Here is a 14,883-nt window from a genome sequence, read left to right on the forward strand (position 1 = left end):
CCGGAAGAAGGCTCTTCCGGAAAGTGCTTCCGGAACCATTGAAACGACTTCCGGAAGAACCCTCTTCCGGAATGTTTCCGGAACAAGTACATCTTCCGGAAACATTCCGGAAGAGGTGTTCCGAGAGTTTTCCGGAAGATCTGTTCTTCCGGAAGTCGTTTCATTACCTACGGAAGAACCCTTCTTCCGGAAATCTTCCGGAAGATCTTCTTCCGGAAGTTCCGGAAGAACCCCTAACGGGTCTTCCGGAAGGCTCACCGTCACCAAGCTTCCGCCATTTTTTCCGGCGTCCTTTACCCTAAGGTTCATCTACCCTAAGGTTCATCTACCCTAAGGTTCAACTAACCTACCCTAAATGCTACACATACAGTGCAAAACAAAAGGAAAGCTAAGAAGAAGGCCACCTACCTCAAATGCAAATGGAAGACAAGCCTCGCGGAGAAGATGAAGCCGGAGAAGCCTCGCGGAGAAGAAGAGAAGAAGACAGAATGCTTTTTCGCGGAAGAGAGAAGAGAGGAGAAAAGCTTTTTCGCGGAAGAGAGAAGACAGAATGCTTCCGAAAGAGGGATAAAGTTTTTTATGTTTTTAAATGAAGGGCAAAATTGACCTTTCAATAAATTGCTGGGTGCACCAGCAATATTGCTGGGTGCACCTAGCAACTCCCTAAGTGTTTTTAAAGGCCGAATCTAGCAAAGCCCAGTGCCTCCCTTCCACGGCCCATATCAGACACAGATAGTTGTGTTGTGTTGTATAATCAGTGACCCTAATCTCATTTCTTTTCTTGCGCCGAAACATCCTCTCAAGTCTGAAAACCTTTAAGATATTATGTCGCGCTCTTGCCGTCGCTGCTCTCGCTGTTGATCCTCCCGTTTTGTCTGTGCTTCTCAGTTTGCCTAAGCCTCTTGGTTTGTTTCCTTCCTCTTGGTTCGCTTGAGCTTATCTTGTGTGTTGCATTGTGCAGGAACTCACCGATCCAAGTTCACTTTCATCTACAACTACTCTGATACACCGTGAAGCCAACGGCGGCCAAGACTTGTACGGCATTAGTCCTTGTGGCGTTTCAGCTTTAGGTAGGTTCCCTTGTTGTGTCTCTATATGGTTTTGTTTTTTTTTTTTTTGGGAAAGTGGGATATTGATGTTTGATGTCCCTTGTTGCGTCTCTATATTTGACTGATTTAGGTAGGTTCCCTTGTTGCGTCTCTATATGGTTTCGTTTCAGCATTAGCCATGATACTACTCTGGAAAGTGGGATATTATATGCAGCGTGACCCATCACCTACGGTCTAGTTTCTCTTAGACCTATACAATTATGTATTGTTCGTAATATATTAGTTTATCTAATTTTTTTATTTTTTTAATGTTAATATTAGAGTGACAAAAAGGGAGAGCAAGAGAGAATTTAGGAAACCTGAATCCATTTATTATCCAATTATCAGGATTGGATTTCCTTTTACTTTTCAAAACTAGTTTGTTTTTGGTTCAAAACCAGTTTGGTTTACGACCAATTGTCAGAGTTCTAATGTGTTCCAAGAATAGTAAAGAAGAAAGAAGGTTGTTCCATTGGAGTGCTAGTTAATTTTTTCTTAAGTTCATGGTCTACCAAATAGAAAAACAAAAAAGAATATGAGCCCATTAATAGATCCATAATGTCTTGTTTTGGTAGTGAAGCGCATCCTTTCTTTTTAAACAAGAATATGTTAAACAACTTTGTAAAATTCTCATAAGGGGTTTGGTTTGTTTATGGACTTGGGTCTAAGTAACAAGTCACATTCAACAAAATCCAAGAGGTTCATGCACATTATTCAGATGTGATGTTGTAGAAATTCAGGAAAATTAAGTAGGAACAGCTTTTCAATGCTTTAGTGCAAAACATTTGTTCGGTAAATTAGAAGTAATCATGGGGAATCTTGCTAATTACACATGTCAAATGGAAAACCTATGATTTGTTCATAGCCTCAGTTGTTCTGATATAAGCTATTGTTCTAAGACAATATAGGCAAATGATTAACAAATGAGAATTTTATAAAGTTGTTTAACAAATGATTAAAAAGAAAGGATGTGCTTCACTACCAAAACAAGACATTATGGATATATTAATGGGCTCATATCCTTGTTTGTTTTTCTCACTTTTTCAATTGTTGGTGGGATCTAATTATTATTCTAAAAATCTAGCACATGATGCAATACTTATGCATTAAGGACTAAGGATTCTGCAACATTATGCAGCATAAGACTGCACTTTGGATATTAGGGTTCGTCATTCACTTTGGATATGCAGTCAAAGGCTCATCGTGACTCATGAAGGATTGAAAGGGGGTGTGTGGTTCTATACTTTGGAAATCAAACATAAAACAAAAACACATTTGAAAAATAAATGGGTCAAGTTGGAAAAAAAATCACCTACAACAACTACACCAAGAAAATAATTGGAAAAAAGCACAACCAAAATCAACATATATATAAAAAACGACTCAGGTTTGAACGCATCTGAATGAGAACGGAGAATAACATACCAAATAGTAGAGCAATTTTCGATTTTGCAAGTTATTGCACGACACTAAAGGAGGAATCACGGTGCGTACAAACGGGTGGAGGCGCTCTCTCTCACACACACGTTTGGCAAGCACGAGCAGTCTGAACTCAATGATTGGGTGCTCTAAGTAGAACTCAACATGGCCATTGATTTCTGGTCCAATAAGAAGACATTTGGATATGCACCTCCTAACTTTGTATCTTGCAACTCCCATTTTATTTGTGTGGATAAAAATATCTCTTTCAGTAGGAATCTCCATTCCGAAAGGTATTTTTTACCTTTTGGAATAGTTAGTTCAAAATAGGTTTTAGGAGCACTTATCCCTATTTTGGAATAGGTTTTAGGAGCACTTATCCCTATTTTGGAATAGGTTTTCGAGGCACACCCTATTTCAGAATGGTCATCCTGGAAGGTAATTTTTACCTTTCAGAATAGATTTTCAGAACTCTTGTCCCTAATTTTTACTTGTTTATGGACTTGGTCTAAGTAACAAATCACATTCAACAAAATCCAAGAGGTCCCTGCACATTATTCAGATGTGATGTTGTAGAAATCCAGGAAAATTAAGCAGTACCTGCTTTAAGAGAAAACTTTTGTTCAGTAAATTAAAAGTAGTCATGGGGAATCTTGCTAATTACACATGGGAAACCTATAATTTATTCGCAGTCTCAGTTGTTCTGATATAAGCTATTGTTCTAAAACAATATAAGCAATGTTGTTGATTATAGTTAAGTATAATGTGTTTTGTTATTGCCTTCTTATTCTTTCTAATAGTAGTATTTGGATGGAGATGGTCACTTTGGAATGATGATTTGAATCTGATGATAGCATTCCAACTACTGCACCTGTTACATCAAGCTGAATGTAAAATATCTATGTGCTTATGATGTTAAAACTGTTCTTATCAGAAGAGTTGTGGTTAACTGAAGTTTGTTTTTTATTGAATGGAAAATTTGAAGTAAAGGATTGATAATGTTGTGCCCATTATTCAAGTAAAAGATCTTGTCATACAGAGGTTTAGCTTTTATAGTACAAGATAAGACCAACATCTCCTAGGAATTCCAATTATTAAGCACAGTTTACTAGAAAGCAAATTACAAGGAAACAACTCATAAAACATTATTCTTGACTCGTAGTACTAACCCTAGCCCATTAAGGGTATGTTTGGACAGTTGTTCTATTTCATTCCATATCACTATTTTATTCCAACCTTTCATTTCAGCCACCTTTAGTTATTTAAGCATAGCCCAAGAGTCCTTGGGTACAAATAAGAAACTTAAATACATAACACTAATCTGAACTATAATGATACCTATAAACAGAAGCCACAAAGATTAACTGATAATCCCAATTTTAATCATCTTTTCTACTTCTCCTGCATCAATATGTTTTTAATAGTATAACTTTCATGATATCTTTCTGGTGCCTCGTGCAGGAGTTATCAATTATGGGTGAGTTTACAATTCAGATTAGCAACGACCTTGTTAATCAACTTGTTGATGATGCGGTCCCGAAGAAAAAAACCAGAAAGACTAGACGGAAGGTGGCAAGAGAGACTGAAAAGCCCCAATCTAATGAAACTATAAAGCCTGATAGTGCAGTTACTCCAGGGTGGCCTGTGCAGTCCCCTTTATTTCTACCTGCAACATTGCCTGTACAACCGGTCCATTCAGAGTTAGAAGGTATTCAGTCTGTGCTTCAGGAAAGTGAGAGGGTTTTGGAAAGATTGCAGAAGCAAGAGGAGAATATGTTGCAGGAAGTAACCCAAAAGGCAAAGGATCTTCATGATAAAGAGTATAAGCTTCCTAACCCAAAGCCTGAGCCTTGCATGGCCGAGAGACTTGCGACCTTATCATGTTACAAGGAACATATCAAGGACCCCTTGAAGTGTGCCAGTCTTGTTACCGGTTTTGCTGATTGCCTGCGTAGGTTTGGCCGTTTAGGTGACAAGTAAGTTATACTGAGAAGTGGTTTAAAAGGAAATTCGTGTGTGCCAAATGCAAATAATTACTAGTGAACTACATACTGACAAATACTCATTTGTTACGGCCAATTTTGTGTAATCTCATTCCCAACATTAAACTACAAGCTCAGAATAAGTGACCTATTCGTCGTTTGGAATCTGAACATTTTCTGTTATTTTCGTGCCCTACCGTTCTGTCAAGTTGGCCAGTTTTATATATACACACATGTATATGCCAGTGATGCTACTAATTCGAAAAAATATAGATGCTACAAGCCTACAAGTTCTATTAACTTTGTCTTTGGGTATCTTTATTTTATTTTTTTGTACAGGCTTAGTTATTGTAGTAAGCCTACAAATTAGTTTATACGATGGGGCAACTCTAAAGATCCAAAACCATGTTAGGAAGGCGTGCTACAATAGCTATGTCTGTAAAAAAAACTATTAACTAGAAATCGGACCTTAACCATACTAGTTTAATTTAATTCGTTTCAATGGACTGGATTCAAAATTAAAACTAACATGGCTTTCAAATTTGGGGTTTATTTTTGTATAATAACTGGTTTGTCAAAATAATAATAATAATTAACCTTATTTAGAAAGTAAATAATTAACCTTATTTACCATTCTCCAAAGTGGAATTAATTTATCAAGTTAGGTAAAAGCAATTCAACGACTTTGGAGACTAATATATTTATTACTACTTTTTTCTTAAGACTCTTTCAACTAATTTTTGTCTTTTAAATTTTTTATTAATTTAATTAATAACATTAAATTTGTTAATAATTTATATTCTTTTTTAAAAATTATCCTTAAAATTATTGAGACTCAAAATCTTCCTTTTTTCACTTAATTATTTTCTTCCCAATTAATCGATATAAAAAAATTAGAAACTAACATCTCAAAAAGTGCTACTTGAAATAATGTCTCAACAAAAGTTAGAAATTATTAAGAGAAACTCATATATCATATGTGTCATACCCCATTTTTGACCCGTTTTTATTTCTTTTTTCTTGTCTTTTAAGCCGGAAATTTCCATCATTTCAGATGAAATTTCGGCAGGGAGGTATTTTAAAATACCTCAATTTTGTTTTGAAGACGCCCCTTTTTTATTATTATTTATTTATTTACCTTTTTTTATTATTATTATTTTTATTTTTTTAGTTATTATTTTCTTCTTTTCTTTTCCTTTTATTAAGTGTTTTTTATTATTTCCGTTTTTTTATTAATATCTTTATTAGTATCTTCTTTTCGTTTTTTTATTTTTTATTATTATTATTATTTTTTATTTTTTTTTTTTTATTTTTATTTTATTTTATTTTTTATTTTGCTGTTTTATTTTTTTTTTTTTGTTTTTTCTTTCTTTCTTTCTTTCTTTTTCCTTTTCCTTTCCTTTTTCCTTTTTCTTTTCAGTTTTCTCGGTCCAGGCCCAGAGGGGCTCTTCGTTTTTTACCCTAATTATGTCCTTTAAATGCTGCATTAATTACTGTGCATGTCAGAGGGAGAGAGAGAGGGCAGAGGTGAATACGAACAGTCAGAATACCAACAGCCAAGCCACCACGAGCCACCACTCAACAGCCCCTTTCCTCCTCCGCGAACCACCACCATCGGCCTAGAGCCACCACTCAGAGCCACCACGAGCCACCACTCAGAGCCACCACTCAGCGCCACCCTCCCCCCTCCGTGAACCACCAACACAAGAAAAAACCAAAATCATCTTGCTCATACTATTCATTTCCTTCCCTAGAAATCGAAACGTTAGAACGGAAACCCACGCGAACACAGTAACCCACTCACTCACGCGGCCTAAAGCCTACACCAACCACCACCATCAGCCGACACCCACACCCACACAACCCAAACTGTAACCGTTTCCACTCTGAAGCTTAAACGATAACATAAGAACAAAGGTAGTTCACTTTTTTTTTTTCTAAGATTCAAGGCTAGATCTAGGCTTTATCAGTATTGGTTTTCAAAAAATAACGGTGGATTTGAGAACTAGGGAAAAAAAGGAATTCAAAACATGTAGTTTTTTTAAAAAAGGAGGAGTTTCTTTTTCCGACGCGGCGGCGCCGCCACCCATGGCCGGCCAGCCACTGCGCCGGTAAACAGCTTCCGGCGGTGTGTGGTTAGAGAGAGAAGAGAGCTTCTGAAGCGTTTCTTTAGAGAGAGGAAGAAATTGGATTTATGTTATTTTAGGGTTTATTTTCGAATTTATACTGCTGCCATGACCAATACTATGGTGCACGCGGATCTCTGTGTCCCCATGGACCATCAGGGTTGAACCGTTAGATCCTAGATCTAACGGCCAATGTTATCCCCTGTTTTGATCAGATGCGTCTCACCTCTTGGTTTTTACTTTGTTCTTCTTCTCTTGTGACGTTTGATTAAGATCTAATGGCTAAGACTGTGCCTCCCCATGATCAAATCTGGACGCTTCGATCAATCTGACGATTCAGATTTGATCTGTTAAGCCCACTTTTTATTTTGAGCCCATTTCCTTTTTTCTGTTCCTTCTAGTATTTTACTTTCTGCACCCCCTTTTCTTCTCTTTTTTTTTTTTTTTTTTTTTATTACTTTTTTTATGCATCATATTTACTTTATGCCCTTGCATTTTTTATTTTCTTTATTTATTTTCCAGCACCATATCTATTTTACGTCTTGCATTTTATTTTCCAGTATTATATTTTTTTTTTTGTCTTGCATTTTTATTTTGTTTATTTTTATTTTATGCATCATATTTACTTTATGTCTTGCATTTTTTATTTATTTTTAGCATCATGTTTATTTTATGTCTTGCATTTTTATTTTCTTTTTTTATTTTATTTCCAGCATTATATTTATCTTTATGTCTTGCATTTTTTTTATTTATTTTTAGCATCATGTTTATTTTATGTCTTGCATTTTTATTTTCTTTTATTTATTTCCAGCATCATATTTATTTTTATGTCTTGCATTTTATTTTCTTTATTTATTTTATGCACCATATGTATTTATTGTTTTGTATTTCATGCATTTTATTATTTCTTCTAGCATATTTATTTTAATGCATTTGACATTTTTATTTATTATTGTCAATTAGAATGTATCTAGGTCCAATGTAAATAAAAATAAAAATGAGAATCTGCACCGACACTCACATTTATTTTTATGTTTTCCGCCGTGGACGATCATGTGATTTGAACCGTATCCGAGGAAAAGGGCCCTCACTTGATCCAACGTCATTTTAAGGGATCCGGCGCGTTTAGACTTATCTCCGTATAACTAAAAAAAAAAAAAAAGAAAAAAAAAAAGAAAAGAGAGTCAAACAAAAAAACCAAAAAAACTTTCCATAATCGAAATTTCAAAAAAAGGGTCAATCTTTATCCTTTCTTTCTTAATCAAATCTTTAATCAACCTTTAATCAATCTAACTTTTTTTTCAATTTAAAATCAATCGAACTCACTTCTTTTATTTCTTCTATGCCTTTTCGGCCTCTTATCTTGCCTAAACTCTTCTTTTTTTCGAACTTTAAAATCAATCAAAACCAATCACTTGACTTTCTACCCCGAACTACATGATTTTGATCCCATTCGGGTATGTAGGCAAAAGACTTTGTCTTTCCAAATCAATAAAAATAACAAAAACATTTCTTTTCCTTTCCCTCGAACCTATCTCTTTAATCTTTTCACACTTGAGCATTTATTTCAAAACAAATAATTAATTTAGCATAAAGATAAAATAAGCAAGAGGTTCCTATAGAGTACTATAGACGTTTAGGGTGCTAGTACCTTCCCTTTGCGTAACCAACCCCCGGACCTTTGATCTCTCAAAAATAGGGTTTTTTCGAGCTTTCTCCCTTTTCTTCGGAAAAATAAAAGATCGGTGGTGATCTTAAATTGCGAGTCAATGCTAATCAATAGCTTGATATCCGAAAATCACCGCGACAGAAAAATGGCGACTCCACTGGGGACCACACTCCTAAGTGGGTTAAACCTATCTTGTTTTTCTTCATCTTTATGCTTTATTATTATTTGAAACTGTAAATACGTGCCTAAGTGTTTATCTTTTACGTGAGTGGTGAGATAAGTCCTACACCCGGACTTGAGGGAAACATAAGATAGGATGGTGGTATAATCATAGTGTCTTTCCGAGAGTGAGTTTCGGATGTGGCACATGTGATAACCCCGCTCAATGGAGGGATCTTGGGAATATTACTATGTTGGCATGAGTAGTCGTGTTCAGCATTGATATTTCCAAGCGACCTATGAAGTTGAGGACATTTAGTTACCTTTAACCCATCTTAGCCTTTTAGGACGTAGTGCGGTGGCTAATCAAGAGTAGTCTTGAATTGGTTGATACGCGATACTACACTCAAACGAGGCTTTCCTATGGACGTTGTTGGACCGGGAGTAGTCCCGTAATCCGACAATATCCGGAAGTGGTCAATGACTTTGGGAACTTGGTAGAACCCGTGATACAGGTACATATGAAACCATAGTCCTTACCAAATGGCGTGTTTACCCTTAACTCCAACATTTTGGACTTAACTTCACCATGTTTTCTCCATACTTTGGCATAATCATGCATACATGCATCCATGCATAAACTCTTTTTTCATCCAAATTATCGAAGGACTTAGACAAGCTTTTTGTAATCTTTGTAGATATGGACATCCCACTGAGAAGCACTAGGAAGTACCTTTTCAAAAAAACAGACCTGTTGAGATTAAGGGAGCTAGCATCTTTAGTAAGTGATCCAGTTGATTTTCAAGCTCATCATGGGAAGTTGCTCAGAATTCTTAGAGTAGATGTTGAGGAAGGATGCCTAGAGACCCTGGTTCAGTTCTATGACCCGCTCTACCATTGCTTCACATTTCCCGATTACCAGCTTGTCCCCACACTTGAAGAGTACTCCTACCTAGTGGGTTTACCTGTGCCAGACAAGATACCTTTCCATGGTTTTGAGCCTACCCCTAAACCCTCTGACATCGCAGCCGCCCTCCATCTTAAAACCTCTATCATCCAAGCAAACCTTACCTCTAAGGGAGGCCTCCAAGGTCTTCCCACCCACTTCCTCTACCAACAAGCCTCTATATTTGCTGAAGCAGCTAGCATACTTGCCTTCCATTCCATCCTAGCCCTCCTTATATATGGCCTTTTACTCTTCCCAAATATTGACAACTTCATCGATATCAATGCCATTAAAATCTTTCTTACAAAGAACCCCGTACCCACTCTACTCGCCGATACCTACCATTCTATCCATGACCGTACCCAGGCTGGCCGTGGAACCATTTCTTGTTGTGCACCTTTACTCTATCAGTGGTTTACCTTCCACTTACCTCAATCCCGTGCCTTCAAGACCAATGATGATAAGCTTTCTTGGCCTCGCCGAATCATGACTCTTGACCCATCTGACATTGTTTGGTACCAAGCAGCTAGTGATGTTGGAGAGATTATTGTGAGTTGTGGTGAATACCCCAACGTACCTCTTTTGGGTATGCGTGGCGGAATTAGCTACAACCCGCTTCTCGCTCGACGACAATTTGGGTACCCGATAAAGACAAAACCAAACAACCTTGCCTTGACTAATGAATTCTATCTTAACCATGGAGATCACTCGAACAAAAGGGAAAGATTCGCGCAAGCTTGGAGCGCTATCCGCAGACTCAACAGAAGTCAGTTGGGAAAGAAATCAGACTATGTGCACGAATCTTATACCCAGTGGGTTATTGATAGGACCAAGAGCTTTGGCCTACCCTACCGCTTACCCAGATACCTATCGTCCACCATCCCACCATCATCCTTGCCTATCCCCTTTGATACTAAGGAAGAGTTTCATGAACAATTAACCAAAGAAAGGCAAGAAAAAGAAACTTGGAAGAGGAGATACCAGGGGCTCGAGCAAGAGAATGAGATTTTGAAGGGGAAGATAGCCCAACAGAGCCGTGAGCTTTTTATCCAGAACCAGAGGATGATTGAGAAGGACGACTTGCTTCGTCGGAAAGACGCTTTGCTCCACCGAGATGCTAGAAGGAAGAGGAGGTTTATGGATTTGTTCTCCCGTGCACATTCAGATTCCGAGGATCCATCTACTCCGGGAGTTTGAGTCTGAAGTTCTTAGGACCTTATGTTTAGATTTTAGCTCCCGAAATCTCTTGACTTGTAAAAAAAAAAAAAAAAAAAAAAAAAAAAAAATTTCTTTGTAATATTCCAATGCTTAAGTGAAGTGTTTCAGTTTATGATGTTTACAATTTCTCTAACAAGTTCTTCGATAATAATTTGTTCCCTTTCTTTTTGCATAAGCATAAGCATGCATCATGTTGCATTCATGGTTTCTAAATCGAGTCTCACACTGTGTTCACTGCTTCAAAAGGGGATCAACCGCCGCCCAAGGAAAGTGGCCCGACGAATTCTCCACAAACCAACTCGCATTTACAACACCAGGGCCAATCGGAAGAGGATGGATATAGTTGAACAAGAAAATCAGAGTCTCAGGGAGGAGGTTGCCACTTTACGAGAGGGAATGGATAGGTTGACGACCATGATGAGTGCACTCCTGTCAGCCCAGAACTCTCAAGCTGCCGCCGCTACTGTAGAGCAGCCTTTGGTGAGCACAACCCCACTATCTACGGTGACTTCTCCACCCCTCTTTTTGCCTCCAGGTTGTACATGGGGAATGCCACCTCCAGTCTGTGGAGGCCCCCAGCCCGCTGTATCTGAAGTTCCACCTCCTTTTGCTCAGCAGTCAGCACCAGTTCCGCAACCCAGTACCTCTTTCCCTCAAGCTGCAATGACTTATTCAGCTCCACTGATTCACACTATTCAACAAGAGGTTGAACCAATTTTCCAAGCTGAAAATGTTGTAGCCTTCGACAAGATGGAAGAACTCCAAGAAAGATTTGATGGTATGCAAAGGGAAGTCGAAGCCCTCCGAGGAAGAGATCTGTTCGGGAAGGACGCCTGTGAATTATGCTTGGTCCCAAATGTTACTATCCCTCACAAGTTCAAGGTGCCAGACTTCGAGAAGTATAAAGGAAACTCTTGTCCCCGCAGTCACTTGGTGATGTACGCGCGGAAAATGTCCATGTATACTGACAATCATAAGCTGCTTATTCATTTCTTTCAGGACAGCCTGACTGGGGCCGCTCTGAAGTGGTATATGAATTTGGACAGTGCGAGCATTCGTACGTTCAATGACCTGGGTGAAGCGTTCATCCGACAGTATAAGTACAATTTGGACATGGCCCCAGATCGTGATCAGCTCCGTGCGATGACACAAAAAGAGAGGGAAACGTTCAAGGAGTATGCTCAGCGTTGGAGGGAAGTGGCTGCCCAGATTGTCCCGCCGTTGGAAGAAAGGGAAATGACTAAAATATTTCTGAAGACCCTGAGCCAGTTTTATTACGAGAAAATGGTTGCAAGTGCACCAACAGACTTCACCGAAATGGTCAACATGGGTGTGCGATTAGAGGAAGGTGTCCGAGAGGGACGTTTGACTGCGGAAAGTACCCCTGCCGCAAGTAATGCCAAGAAGTTTGGAGGCCACTTTGCGAAGAAGAAAGATCAAGAGGTGGGAATGGTAGCTCATGGTAAGCCTCAGCAGAATTTCACCCCATATCGTCAGGTTGCGAATGTCGCATCCATTATCCCGAACCCATCATATCACCAACAAAGGCCACATTACCCCCAACAATACCCTCCACACCAATACCCTCCACAACAATACCCTCCACAACAATATCCTCCACAGCAATACCATCAGCCACAATACCCTCAAAAACAACAAAATCGCCCGCAGACCCCCCAACAACCATATCACTCAAAAAACCGCCAAAAAACAACCTTTGATCCAATCCCGATGAAATATGCTGACTTACTCCCCGCCCTGCTCGCCAAAAACCTTGTCCAGGTCAGAACACCCCCTCGTACACCAGATGTTTTACCTCCCTGGTTTCGTCATGATTTAACCTGTGCTTTCCACCAAGGGGCCCCAGGTCATGACGTTGAAAACTGCTATGTCCTGAAAAATGAAGTGCAAAAACTAGTCCGGGCCAACTTGCTATCCTTTAAAGATCAGAATCCCAATGTTCAGGCGAACCCTCTGCCGAACCATGGGCCTGCTGTTAACATGATACAAGATTGTGATGAAGACGGTGCCATCCTGAACGTCCAGCACATTCGAACTCCCCTGGTCCCAATACATATCAAGATGTGCGAGGCAGCTCTGTTTGACCATGATCATGCAGCGTGTGAAATATGTCCAGTGAATGTAAAAGGATGCCCGAAGGTACAAGGGGACATACAAGGGCTGATAGACAGCAGAGAACTAACCATCACGAGGAAGGACAAAGAAGTGTGCGTCATTACCCCCGAGTTTCAGCGGTTGGAAATAAGCTATAACAGTGGGGAATCAACTACTACTCCACTAGTGATTAGTTTGCCAGGACCTATGCCGTATGCTTCTCTAAAAGCGGTCCCTTACAAGTATAGTGCCACGATGTTGGAAGGTGGGCAGGAGGTGCCTTTGCCCTCTCCAACTCCTGCGATTTCTGTGGACAACATTGCTAGTGACGGTAAAGTTCTAAGGAATGGACGTGTTATCCCCACATTGTTTGCAAAGAAAGTGAATGATCCGGCAGTTAAACAGGCGACAGTGAATGGCCCCGGTACAAGGAAGGAAGTAGGCCAATCCAATGGGACTAGCAAGAATTCTGATCATGACGAGATTCTGAAACTGATCCAGAAGAGTGAGTATAAAGTAGTAGACCAGCTGCTGCAAACTCCCTCTAAGATATCCATTTTGTCTCTGCTATTGAACTCAGAAGCACACCGTGAGGCTCTAATGAAAGTGTTGGACCAAGCTTTTGTGGAGAGGGACGTGACTGTTAATCAATTGGACAGTATAGTAGGAAACATTACTGCCTGCAATAATTTAAGTTTTAGTGATGAAGAGCTTCCTGAGGAGGGGAGGAACCACAATCTGGCGTTACATATATCGGTGAACTGCAAGTCTGATGCTTTGTCGAATGTACTTGTGGACACTGGTTCCTCATTGAATGTAATGGCCAAATCCACATTAGACCAACTTTCCTACCGGGGGCCTCCCATGAGAAGAAGCGGGGTGGTTGTCAAAGCGTTTGATGGATCAAGAAAGTCTGTTATCGGGGAGGTTGATTTGCCCGTTACAATTGGGCCGTTTGTTTTCCAAATTACATTCCAGGTGATGGATATCCAAGCCGCATACAGTTGCCTTTTGGGTAGGCCATGGATCCATGAAGCTGGGGCCGTGACATCCACCTTGCATCAAAAGCTGAAGTTTGTCAGAAATGGGAAATTGATCACTGTGAGTGGAGAGGAAGCCTTGTTGGTTAGTCATTTGTCAGCTTTTTCCTTTATTGGTGCTGATGAAACAGAAGGAACCTCTTTCCAAGGCCTGACTTTAGAGGGTAAAAAGCCAGAGAAAAATGAAGTATCTTTTGCTACTTGGAAGAGCGCACAGAAAGTGGTGCAGGAAGGAACAGGTGTAGGATGGGGAAAAGTTGTGCAGTTGCTGGAGAGTAAAAACCGTGAAGGACTGGGATTTGCTTCTTCTGCAGGATCCGCAACGAACAGTGTTGGATCAAGCTCCATTACTAGCACCTTTTGTAGCGCCGGGTTCATCAACAACTCGCCAGAAGCCAATGCTGTCTTGGAAGATGCTCCTGAAGAGATAGTGCTTGCATTTGTCACACCTGGAAAACTTGTTCGCAACTGGGACGCGGTTGACATCCCTTCAGTGGTTCATGCATCAAAGTAATGTGTCTTTGTTTTTCTGTTTGTTTGTTTTTCAAAAAAGGATCCTTTCGTCTGGCCCAAGACGAAAGCGCAATTATGTAGGGCTGTTTTGTTTCAAGCACTACTCTTATTAATGGAAAAAGTGGTTTATCCCGATATCTATGCTTATTGCTCTTTCTGGAAAATGGTAACACAAAAAACCCAAAATATTTTATTTTTGTTTTCTGATTTCAATTAATTATAAAAAGTCCGCATTGTTCACTCATTTTCTAAAATCAATCATCAATCATATGCAGACTAGGCATTTATGAGCCCGTTGAACATAATAACCCTGCACTCTCTCCCAACTACGAATCTCCTGTCTACGAGGCTGAAGAGGAGGAGGATGATGAAATCCCGAAGGAACTTGCTCGGTTATTGGAATATGAAAAGAAAACCATTCGGCCTCATGAGGAGGTAGTAGAGGTGATTAACTTGGGAACCGAGGAAGATAAGAAGGAAGTCAAGATTGGGGCATCGCTTGAGGCAACTGTCAAACGAAGGGTGATTGAATTACTCAAAGAATACGTCGATGTGTTCGCATGGTCGTACCAAGATATGCCCGGCTTGGATCCCCGTATTGTGGAGCA

The 14,883-nt window shown here is 39.6% G+C and overlaps 3 protein-coding genes across 4 annotated transcripts; all 3 read left to right on the plus strand.

Moving 5' to 3' along the window:
- Positions 1 to 724: 724 nt before the first annotated feature.
- Positions 725 to 4,789, plus strand: LOC114412093. 2 transcript variants are annotated; one of them, XM_028375871.1, is made up of 3 exons: positions 725 to 873; positions 962 to 1,070; positions 3,969 to 4,789. In XM_028375871.1, exon 3 carries the CDS (start codon positions 3,981 to 3,983, stop codon positions 4,485 to 4,487), a length of 507 nt encoding a protein of 168 aa, XP_028231672.1. In that variant the 5' UTR covers positions 725 to 873; positions 962 to 1,070; positions 3,969 to 3,980; the 3' UTR covers positions 4,488 to 4,789. The 2 variants fall into 2 exon arrangements, with proteins under 2 accessions (XP_028231672.1, XP_028231673.1); XM_028375872.1 differs by having other exon boundaries at positions 759 to 877.
- A 4,354-nt stretch (positions 4,790 to 9,143) lies between these two features.
- LOC114413813 lies at positions 9,144 to 10,586 on the plus strand. The gene has a single exon (XM_028378341.1). The coding sequence runs from the start codon at positions 9,144 to 9,146 to the stop codon at positions 10,584 to 10,586; it is 1,443 nt and encodes a 480-aa protein (XP_028234142.1).
- Positions 10,587 to 10,790: 204 nt separating this feature from the next.
- LOC114413814 lies at positions 10,791 to 14,276 on the plus strand. The gene has a single exon (XM_028378342.1). It carries the CDS (start codon positions 10,791 to 10,793, stop codon positions 14,274 to 14,276), a length of 3,486 nt encoding a protein of 1,161 aa, XP_028234143.1.
- Positions 14,277 to 14,883: the final 607 nt, after the last annotated feature.

This window comes from Glycine soja, chromosome 5 (genome assembly GCF_004193775.1).
Source record: "Glycine soja cultivar W05 chromosome 5, ASM419377v2, whole genome shotgun sequence".
NCBI classification, from domain to species: domain Eukaryota; kingdom Viridiplantae; phylum Streptophyta; class Magnoliopsida; order Fabales; family Fabaceae; genus Glycine; species Glycine soja.